Here is a 12,258-nt window from a genome sequence, read left to right on the forward strand (position 1 = left end):
CACAGTAGTACCACTTACTCATAATATTATTGATGCTCACATTTTTATTCTTCCATATTTCCCACAGAGCTCACCATACTCCAGGTCACACCACTGACCATGTTGTTTTGGAATTGAATGAAGAGAGGGCAGTGTTTACTGGTGACTGTATCTTAGGTGAAGGAACAGCAGTGTTTGAGGATCTTTACACCTATATGAATTCACTAAAAGTAAGCAACTCATCTTTCCATTTTTTTTTACTTGTGATATGTATTCTTTATTGTACTGTATACCTAGGGGGGGGGGTTCCTGGGAGTCCCAACCCCCACCTTTTCATCAGAGTATTCCAATACCTTTTCTTTAATGCAGTATTGTACTCAAGCATTTTTGCATATTAAATTTTAATTATGATTGACATCAGAATACAGTGGTCCCTCGGTTAACGAACACAATTCGTTCCAGAAGGTCGTTCGTTAACCGAAACCATTGTTTCAATGGGATTTGGGGTTATTGGTTCCCGCTCACCGAAAATTACATACAAAGTAAAAATAAATGCAATAAAGTACACTTACTTTGAGGTGTGTATGTAGAAGGCTTCTGGTTGATGATGATGATGATGGGAATTAGAAGTAGGAGTGGAAGAGAAATCACCCCGTGCTTCATGCCGTCATTTCACCCATAAAATTTTAAGCTTACTAGGTGTAATTCAAGTTTATTTTCTTTAAATCAACACTGCACGGCACTATATATTGTCAATATGTAAAATAAATTTCAGAATGACCAATAATTGTACTGTAAAAACGTAAAAATCGTTTATGTTCAAGAGAGCCACAAGCAAGATGTTACCTCCGCTGACCAGAGATACAAACTGACCCTTTTGTGGGTGAGTCAAGTGGCTGATTGGCACACCAAAAACTAGTTTCCTGTACTGCAATTATGTTAAATAAGTGTTAAAATGACTAAAAATTTTAATATAAAACTTGGAAAATTATTGAATAGTACAACCTTCTTGATATTTACTCAAATGGGAACGAATTTAAGCCCTAGAACTGATTACAGTGGTCCCTCGGTTAACGAACACAATTTGTTCCAGAAGGTCGTTCGTTAACCGAAAATTTCGTTAACCGAAACCATTGTTTCAATGAGATTTTGGGTAATTGTTTCCAGCTCACCGAAAATTACATACAAACTAAAAATAAATGCAGTAAAGTACACATACTTTGAGGTGTGCATGTAGAAGGCTCCTGGTTGATGATGATGATGATGGAAATTAGAACTGGGGGTGGAGGAGAAGGGAGAAGAGAAGGCAGTGGGGGTGGAAGAGAAGTCACCCCATGCTTCATGATAGATTTAAAAAATTGTCCAGGGGGGACTTACAGTGCCCCCTCCAACCCCCAGCAGGGTGGGCTTGCTGTGCTCGCCATGTTCACCCACCCACAACTTATTGAACCCTCCCCTCTTGATATTCCTGGATCTGCCCGTAATACCGTGTTTTCCACTTTATTTATTTTTTTAAATGTTCCCTTAAAATTAGCTTATGCCTTATACATCAAACCTAGAAGACTAAGAACTATGATGGTTGATGCTGACTCTAAAAGGAATTACTTTACTTCAACAGTTAATGCCAGAGCCATTAAACGTCAATTACGGATATATCTGTGATAAACAATTGGTGTCAGCTGGCACCAAGCATTGATATATCTGTGATAAAATGTTACCAGTACCTCATGGCATTACATGCAGTACAAGTACAGTGATATCTCCATTAACCGGAACAATTGGTGAAGACCACTTCCAGAAATGAGAGATTTCCGGGTAACGACACGACTCTCAAAAAATTTTCTTGGAAGTTCCAGAAATTGCCCATTACATCATCTCTCGAACCTAGAAAAATATCTCCCATCCCTGGAATTTTCGGGGTACAGTAGGGTCGGAATATATTGCGAGATAGGGTACGAGGATGTTTGCCATATACTAAATCATGATACAGTATATAATTACATGTAATCAATGGGGAAAATAAGGTTAGGATCTGGAGGCCAATAAAAGTTACTAAAGTTGACTTAATGAGTTTATTTTCTTACTAACTAAAGCACCAATAAACACCAGACTCGGGAACACCAGACTCGGCAGGTGACGAGCCATCCCACACGCCATCTCGGTAACGCCAGACGCCACACTGCCTCCCATACCTACATAAATGAACAAACCAAAAATATTACTTACAGTATTAAATCATTTCCATTAAGCTTTCCATTCTCTTCACTTCACTTTTCACGTCACTAGCAACCCATTTACACCCACTTTAGAAGTCGGAATCTGCAGCAGAGTCGGCTGCTGAATCATCACTGGCGCCGCTCGACTCACAGCCAACCTCCCCGCGTCACGCAACAACTCCGTGCCTAAACATGGAACTGTAAATGAATCATTTTATGTTTTAGTGCATGTTTTCATATTACATAGTTTTTTTTTTCATATGGAAATATGTAATAAACATGCCTAAATGAGTGTAAATGTGATAACTCCCCAACATCATCGCCTGCCTCCTCATTGCTTGAGTCGGTAAGCTTAGTGCCTAACTGCACCCCTGAAGGTCCTGCTTCCTCCCCAGATGGTTCAGCCTCCACTTCACCTGTAAAGAAACAACATGCACAGGAATCATTAAAACTGAATTTTTATCCTTGGCACAATGCACTCAGCCGAGACTCTATGCAGACAGTTGAGAGGGTGGAATGCATGTGCACTGAGTCTAGTAAACACTCACCACCACTGGACAGACCTTTACAACTTGTCTTTTTTCACTTTTTTAATAAAAGACACGAACCTAAACTTACCTTCAGAGCGAGAATGGGGTCGGAAGTAGGAAGTGAAGGACCTCTGCTTCTGGTTGGCTATCTTCCTGTCCAGCAGACGAATGTACAGTAGGTAGAAGAGAGGCTGTACAAGTTGTCTACATGCTCTGTAGTCCTCTCCACATCAAGATCGTTGTCCCTAACACACCTGATGACAGCAGATATTAAGGACATGTATTCCTTAAGTTCCGCGATTTTCCACTTCGGCTTCCTCTTGTTTCTTTGTCATCTCGGTTAACTCTTGGGCTTCTTCAGTAGTTAGTGGGTCGTCCAAGCTCTCTAGCAGTTCGTCCACATCTTCTTCAGGGACTTCTTGGAACTCTGGATCTTCTCTTATTTTCTTGCTAAGTAGAACTATTTCTTTGAGATCTTCGTCCTTGGTAAATCCTTTGAAAGTTTGGACAACATCAGGCCACAGAGGACACCAAACACCATTCAGGGCTTGTTCAGAGAGGGATTTCCAACTCAGAGCAACATTAAAGATGGCATCCTTGAATTTGAAATTTTTCAGAATTACCAGACAGTCAGTTCTTGGTCAGAACTCATTGCATCTGCCATTTGTTTCATTGTCATCTTCAAATACATTCGTTTGAATAAGGCAATGGCTCCCTGATCCATAGGCTGAATAAGAGAGGTGACATTAGTGGTCAAGAAGAACAACTGAATATTTTCGTTGAAGTTGTTGAGATGGGCTGAGTGACTGCTGGCATTATCCACGATGATCAGTGTCTTGTCACTGATTTTCTCGATGTACGGGATGACACAATTAATAAACCAGTCTTCAAACACCTTTCCAGTCATCCAGGCTTTCTTGTTAGATTTCCATATGACTGGGAGCTGAGGTAGGAGCACATTTTTAAAAGCATGAGGTCTGGCAGCAGTGTGAATGATGAGAGGTTTCATGCACCGATTCCCCGAGGTATTGGCACAGAGAAGCACTGCTGTTCTTTCCTTACTGACCTTAAATCCTGGAGCTTTGGCTTCTGTATTCATTAAATATGTCTTCTTTGGCATCTTTTTCCAGTTTATTCCTGTCTCATTACAATTCCAGATTTGGTCTGGAGTATAGCCACCTTCCTCAACCACTTTTTTTCCAATCTGTGTTGGCTGTGCAGCTGTGTTGGCCGATGCAGCTTCCCCTGACATAGACACACAGCATAATTCAACTCTTTTGATGAAGCTGTGAAGTCAGCCTTGACTAGCTGTGAATTTACACTCGCTTGCTGGCCATCCTACTCGCTGAAGCAGATGTGTCTTCATTTCTATTACCTCATTCTTTATCATTGAACCTGATATAGCAACATTACAGCACTGCATTTTTTCAAGAGCTGAATCAGAAAGACTGCGGGCGAGCGTAAATGCTTGGGTGAGCAGACACGGTGCCGCCCTTAGGGTGCAAATAACGCACTTGTTTGCCATGGCGGTACATTTGAAATATTTCCTGCCTAATTTCCCTCGCAAAATAAATAGATTTATTGCTATACAGTGGTCCCTCGGTTAACGAACGCCTCGGTTAACGAATTGCCTTCCATAAGAATCTTCAATTCGCTTAACGAAAAAAAAATTTGATTAACGAAATCCTTACGAAGATCACGTTTTGTTTTGAACATCAGCTGATAAGCTGAGGAGGTACTCAGCCAATTCAGTAATCTCTTCTATGTTTACATTCATTTCCATTGGAGTAAATATCAAGAAAATTTTGCATTTTTTTAAACAGTATTAAAATAATTGGTCATTCTAAAATTTAGCCATCCAATCTCTGTCTACATAAAGTTTTTCAACTATTTTTGGCTCGTATATGTAACTTTATTCATTTATTGAAACGCATTTACATGCACACACTGTCCTAAGGGCAAAGCTGAACTGTACATGTAATCAGAATAGTGTACAAAATGATTACTAAAATTGTTATCTAGTGCAAACAATGGCATGTTTACATTCAAATTAATCTCTATCTTATAAGAATTCCAACAATGCAAACTAAATTCACCCTGGTCACTTCTACTAAATTTTATGAGCAAAAAAACAAAAATCAGTCCAAAGGGCATAAATTAATATTTAAATACTTCACACCACAGGTGCCAACTGTCAAACATGTCACTGTCACCCCTCCCTCCCTAATCCCCACCTTCCAAAGAAAGGTTTGGGGTTTTCAGAAGGCTTTAAGTTTTAATCATATATAATATCTCAGACTAAAGTTAGGATAATATAATTTGCCTTGCTGGAATCCTTGCAAGACAGCGAATAATTTGGATATAAACGTCATATATTTTGCACAAAAGATAAAATTTTTGCTCTCTCTAATAAAATTCTTAAATTAGATCTAAAGATTGTATGTCTAATGCAAATTTTAGCTTGTTTATATTCAAATTAATCACTATCTTATAAGAATACTAGTAATGTAAATAATATTCTACCCAGTCATTTCTATGGAATTTTATGAGCTAAAAACAAAAACTCAAGTAAATAAACAAATTAAATACTTCACCAGACACGCTATCTGTCAAATTACACCTCACCTCCCGCTCCCCCCTCCTCTCCCTCCCTCCCTCCCTCCCTCCCTCCCTCCCTCCCCAGACAAAGGTTTGGTGTTTTCAGTAGGCTTTAAAGTCTTTATCTTATATAATATCTCGGACTAAATTTAGGAGAATATAATTTGCATTGCTGAAATCCTTGCAAGACAGCAAATAATTTTAATATAAACGTCATATATTTTGCACAAGAGATAAAATTAATCACCTGTATCACATTACAGTAGTGACTTAAGAGTTCTAGTGTGTGTATATATATATATATATATATATATATATATATATATATATATATATATATATATATATATATATATATATATATATATATATATATATATATATATATATATATATATATATATATATATATATATATATATATATATATATATATATATATATATATATATATATATATATATACACAGTAGTACCCCGCTTAACGCTGTCAATAAAACCCACAGGGTACCGTGTTAAGTGAAAACCACGCTAAGTGAACAACAGAACATATGGGATTCATTCCAATAGAAACTGGCCCGACCCCCAAACTCCACTTTTTCCGACACAATACCTATGTTCCATTAAAAATAACATCTTAATTTTATGATGGTACATGCACACAATTAATACTTAAGAGAAATAGAGAAATACAGTCGCCAAGTTAATGTCCATTCAAATAATGGACTCAACTCCCTCCCCCTCTTCTCACACTACACTCACTGGCTCTTCCCTCTGAGAAATTTTGGGGGGAAAACCAGGTATAGTAATAAATAATACCTCAAACTAAAGTTAGGATAATACAATTGACATTGCTGGATTCCTTGTAAGACCAGGAATATTTTGAATATAAATGTCATATATTTTGCACAAAAGATAACATATTTACTCAGAGTATACATTATATCTAAAATTTGTATGTCTAATGCAAAATCTATGATGTTTATATTCAAAATGATCACCAAATTGTAAAAATTCCAGCAATATAAATTATATTCTGGGCGGGTAATTTGTATGAATTTTATGAGCTAAAACAAATATCTTCAGTTAATAAAAAAAAAATATTCTTCACGACACTATCTGTCAATCAAAGTACCCCACCTTGCCTCCCCCCCTCTTCCAACTGGGCCAGAGGGTCGGTCAGTCCCAACCCTCCCTACCAGATGTGTGGGAAAACCAGAATATTTACCTTTTTAGTAATAAATAATACCTCAAACTAAAGTTAGGATAATATAATTGACATTGCTGGATTCCTTGTAAGACCAGGAATATTTTGAATACAAATGTCATATATTTTGCAAAAAAAATAACATATTTACTCAGAGTAAACATTATATCTAAAATTTCTATGTCTAATGCAAAATCTATGATGTTTATATTCAAAATGATCATCATATTGTAAGAATTCCAGCAATGGAAATTATATTCTGGCCGGGTAATGTGTATGAATTTTATGAGCTAAAACAAGCAGGCAGGGTGGCGGGTGGGGGGTGGGGGGAATCTAAAAATAGGGTCTTGAGCCGGACACTCTCCGTGTATACGTGGACAAAACCCGCGTTAAGTGAAAGTTCGGCTCTGGCGAGGCACGCATATACGTGAAATCGCGCTAAGCGAAACCGTGTTAAGCGGGGTATTACTGTATGTATATATATATATATATATATATATATATGTGTGTGTGCTGATAACCACAAGGAAAGAAGAAGACACGAAGTTCCCAAGCACTTTCGTGTAATTCACATCTTCAGGGGTTGAGTACAGACTAGAGAGAGAAATACAAATCAAGGTGTATATATACAGAGGAGGGTGAGACCAGGTCCACAATGGTCAGGTATTAGGTAATGACCCTACTAATCTTTAAATAGCACACAACGGTTGGTGGTCAGGTCAGATGGTCAGTTGACCCGGCCTTCTCACCTGGTTACAAATCTTCTTAATTACAAAATTGTCCAGCTTGTACATGCCATTACTCAAATTCATGTTGAATGCTTCGGTATGTTTAATAAGACTAGATTCTATGATGTTCCTACTATCAATTGAATTACATGGTAATATTGAGGAGGCATTATCCCAGTCAATGCAATGCTTGTTATCCTTCAAATGAACAAACAGAGCATTGGATTCCTGGCCTGTCCTAACACTGTATTTGTGTTGTTTAATTCTAGTTGCAATATCTTTACCTGTCTGGCCTAAGTAAAACATATTACATTCCTTGCAAGGAACTTTATAAATGCAACCAATTGTGTTGTTGGGGGAGTTCTTGATTAACATTTGTTTAACAGTGCATGAGTTTTTAAATGCCACATTGACGTTCCAGGTTTTTAGTTGTGAAGGAATGTGTGAGAAATTTTTGTGAAATGGTAATATTAAGATATTCTTATGGTCATGGGTGGGCTTGTTTTTACGTGCCTTGAGAATTTGCAGTCCGGAATTCGTCGATGAGGAATACAAATATATATATAATATTGGCTCAAACCTTAAATACCCTAGATCTTTCATAGACAAATGCCTAAACATTACTAAGAAAACTTTTTAGAACTGATCCCAAGCTAAGGTGCTCCGCTGTTTCCCTTTTTCCCCGTGTCATTTATATCAAGATTTATCTTAACCACGTTTTCATTGTGGATCTACATGATATATATACAGTGAACCCTCACTTTACGCGGTTAATTCGACCCATGGCGGCCCGCGTAAAGTGAACAACATAACATATGGGATTAATTGAAATAGAGACCGGGCCGACCCCCAAACTCCACTTTTTCAGACACAATACCTACGTTGTAGTAAAAATAACTTCTTAATTTTATAATGGTATACACACACAATTAATAATTAAGAGAAATATCAATAATATTAGGTTTTTTAACACTTACATTAGTAGAAAAGATGGCTGGGCACACGGAGATGGGGGGTTGGTTCCGAGGCAGAGGGCAGATTATTGGCCCACACCTGTATCACTTGTATCAATTGTATCACTATCCACCACGGAGGCTTGCAGGGCCTCTTTGTCAAACCCCTCAAAGTCCATATAAGTCCATATCCTCACTATAATTATCACTATCACTGACTTGGGCTGGCTGTGGTGGGTGGCGGGTGAAGAACTCGGTAATGTTTTGATGATTGCCATTCTTGTATGCAGATTGTTTCCTCGCACTGGCTTCCTCAGGTGGGCACACACGTGATCAAGGAATGTGAGCATTCGTTTTGCAGGAAGAATGCGTAAACGCGGGAAACACGGAATGGGACCGTATGCTTAGGGTTGATATATATATATATATATATATATATATATGTATATATATATATATATGAAACACGGGTTCTGTTTTCGTGTAATTCTACATCTTTGGGAACTGTGTTTTCTTTCCTTGTGGTTATCAGCATATACCAGATCACGCCAAGAAAGACTCTACAGTGATTTACTTGTATATATATATATATATATATATATATATATATATATATAGTTAGAATTCTCAATTTAACGCTGTGCCGACAGAACCCAGAGGGTCCTGTAGGTTATGGTAAATCTGCTATGAAATAAATAGAATATATGGGATTAATTTCAATAGAAACTGCCCAACCCCCCAAACTCCACTTTTGAAGGCACATACTATATGTTGTAGTAAAAATAACATCTTAATTTTATGATGGTACATGCACACAATTAATACTTTAAGAGAAATAGAGAAATACAGTCGCCAAGTTAATGTCCATTCAAATAATGGACTCAACTCCTCTCACACCACACACTGCATGGGCTCTTCCTCTCTGGAGAAATTCGGGGAAAACCACTAAATTTTAATAAATAATACCCTCAAACTAAAGTTAGATAATACAATTGACATTAAGGATTCCTTGTAAGACTAGGAATATTTTGAATATAAAATGTCAAGTATATTTTGCACAAAAGATAAATATAGTGTTACTTCAGAGAAAATTTTTTATCTAAAATTTATGTTAATGCAAAATATATGTTGTTTATATTCAAAATGATCACCAAATTATAAGAATTCCAGCAATGTAAATTATATCTTGACCCGGTAATTTGTATATGAATTTCATGAGCTAAAACAAATATCTCAGTTAATAAAAAATAATCAATGCATAATTATCTGTCAATCAGTACCCCACCTTGCCTCCCCTCTTTCCAACCAAGGCCAGTCCCACCTCCCCTACCCCCCAATTAATCCTCCTTCAAGAGCTTTTTAAGATTTAGTATTAAATAATACCTAGATTAAAGTTAGGATAATAATTGACATTAAGGATTCTTGTAAGACTCAGGAATATTTGAATATAAAATGTCATATATTTTGGTATTAAAAAGATAAATATAGTTACTTCTGAGAAAATTTTATCTAAAATTTGTATGTTCAATGCAAAATATATGATGTTTATATTCAAAAATAATCATCAAATTATAAGAATCGCAGCAATGTAAATTATATTCAGACCGGTAATTTGTATGAATTTTATGAGCTAAAACAAATATCTTCAGTTAATAAAAAAAATTCTTTCACGGGTAACAGATGGTCGAGCCCATCTCTCCTCCTCTCACCCCCCCACCAACCGTCCCAAGGAGATGTGGGAAACCAGAATATTTAATCTTTTTTGTATGGGGCTAATACCAACCAGTTAGGGACAATATAATTGATGTACATTGCTGGGATTTTGTAAGATTATATTATTTTGAATAGTATATATATTTGCACAAGATAAATACATAGTTACTCTGAGAAAAATGTTTATTCAAAATTTGTATGTCTAATGCAAAATATATGATGTTTATATTCAAATGATCACCAATTATAAGAATTCCACAATGTAAATTATATTCTTTCTGGCCGGGTAATTTAAAGTGAATTTTATGAGCCAAAACAGGCAGGGTGTCGGTGGGCACCCAAAAATACGTCTTGAGTCGACACTCACCGCCAGATATGTGACAAACTGCAGTTAAGGAAAAGTCTGTTCTGGCGGCACCGCAGATATGATAAAAACGCTATATGAAACCGCCGTTAGGCGGGTAATATATATATATATATATATATATATATATATATATATATATATATATATATATATATATATATATATATATATATATATATATATATATATATATATATATATATATATATATATATACATATACATATGTTGTTTAAACCTTTAATTTCATTTAATGGGTTAGGGACCCAAATCCAGGTCGTGAAGTTCGATATGGTCGTAGTCCGATATAGATAAAAAAAAAAAAAATTTCAAAAATTTTTTTTTCAATTTTTTAGTAATTCACAATGAAATTATAGCATATTATATTCAAATTAATCAAATATGTTACAAGTTAATCCCAGCTATGTTAATTCTATTCACCTGGTAATATATCACTGGTATTTTAAATGAGAGAAGCTAGAAGACTGTTAAATAAACACACAGAGACCTTTGCTTCAAACTTATCACCTAACCCCCCCACCAGCCAGTAGGGCTTACAGTTTTATCTTTATAATATCTCAAACTAAAAGTTAGGAGATTAATTTGTATTGCTGGAATCTTGCAAGACAGCCAATAGTTTGAATATAAATGTCATATATTTTGCTCAAGAGAGGTAAAATTGTTTTGCGCTAGTGTACAGTAATGAGTACATTTTATAAAAAGTTTTTCAACTGTATTTTTTGGGTAGATTTACATAGATTTCTTAGTGCAAAGCTGAGTGCACATGTACTAATTTGATTACGTACTAAAATTCATTTTGTCTTTAGTGCAAATTATAGCATGTTTATATTCAAATTAATCAGTATGTTAAGCAAGAATCCTAGCGCTATAAAATAATTATATTCACCAGGACATTTCACTGGCTTTTTATAAGAGAAAAGCTAGCCACCTAAGAACTGATAAATATACACGCTGCTAGTGACCTGGGCCTGTGCCAACTGTCAAACGACTTACCTCCCCCACGCCTCGGCCGCCTCCCACCTTCTTCTGCCCCATCTGCTGGCGCTGTTTCTAATCCTTAAAACAGTGAATAATTTTAATATAAACGCTATGTATTTTTGCTCAAGATATAAAAATTAATCACCTGTATCACACATTACAGTAATGATTTAAGAGTAAAGTGTATATGTACTTATAGTTAGCTAGACCCCATCACGACGTGTTAGGGGTCCCAAATTCCAGGTCGTGAAGTCCCATATATATGATAAAAAAAAAAAAATAAAAAATCTTACAATGAAAATACGATAGAATTACTTCCGCTTTTTACGCGTTTCACTTTACGCCATTTCTTATATAATGCTAAAGCCTCGGCAGGAACTTAACTTTACCTCTCTCGCGGTTCATCTACTCATATAATGAGTGTTCGGCTCGATGTTATTTTAGATTTACCCACCCGCCTGCCCTCAGCCTCCGCTTCGGGCAAGCTGCGCGTATACAAGTGCGAGTGCAGGTCTCTGTTGTGCTATCACTGACGCTATATGATGTATCGACTGTGATTGGCCATGCATCCCTACCCTCTGCTGCTAGTTGTACTGGTTTAAAGTAATATGACGGTCTACCCGGGAGGGAGGGAGGAGGAGAAAGATTTATCGTTGATTTAACCGTCAACAAGCGTAATTTCATCCTCCAGGCCCCAGACAGTTTACCCATCTTCATTAACGGCAAGTTACACCTAACTTTTTGTTTTCTAACCTTTACCTTTATTTTTCCTAACTTAACTTTTGTATTTTCCCAACTCCAACTCTCTTCTATATTACTTGTTTGTGCATACCATCATAAAAAGTTAAGATAATTTTTACTGCAAATATAATGTGTGTCAAAAAGTGGAGTTTGGGGGTCGGGCCAGTCTTGGCTGAATTAATCCCATATGTTCTGTTGTTCACTTAACACGGCACCCTGTGGGTTCA

At 36.4% G+C, this 12,258-nt stretch overlaps 1 protein-coding gene across 3 annotated transcripts in view; it reads left to right on the forward strand.

Moving 5' to 3' along the window:
• LOC121855298 (endoribonuclease LACTB2-like) overlaps window positions 1-411 on the forward strand; it is a 100,620-nt gene extending 100,209 nt beyond the window's left edge. For 2 of the 3 annotated variants that reach the window (XR_006086767.1, XM_042350177.1), the window contains exon 3: window positions 68-234. Coding sequence is in view for 2 of the 3 variants with exons in the window: in XM_042350177.1 (XP_042206111.1) it covers window positions 68-117 (50 nt within the window). In the remaining variant the exon portion in view is untranslated. Of the gene's footprint in view, window positions 1-67 lie in introns of all 3 variants that reach the window. The other variant, XM_042350176.1, reaches the window with a different exon arrangement.
• The last annotated feature ends 11,847 nt before the right edge of the window (window positions 412-12,258 follow it).

Source organism: Homarus americanus, unplaced genomic scaffold (genome assembly GCF_018991925.1).
Source record: "Homarus americanus isolate GMGI-L3 unplaced genomic scaffold, GMGI_Hamer_2.0 scaffold42050, whole genome shotgun sequence".
In the NCBI taxonomy this organism is placed as follows: domain Eukaryota; kingdom Metazoa; phylum Arthropoda; class Malacostraca; order Decapoda; family Nephropidae; genus Homarus; species Homarus americanus.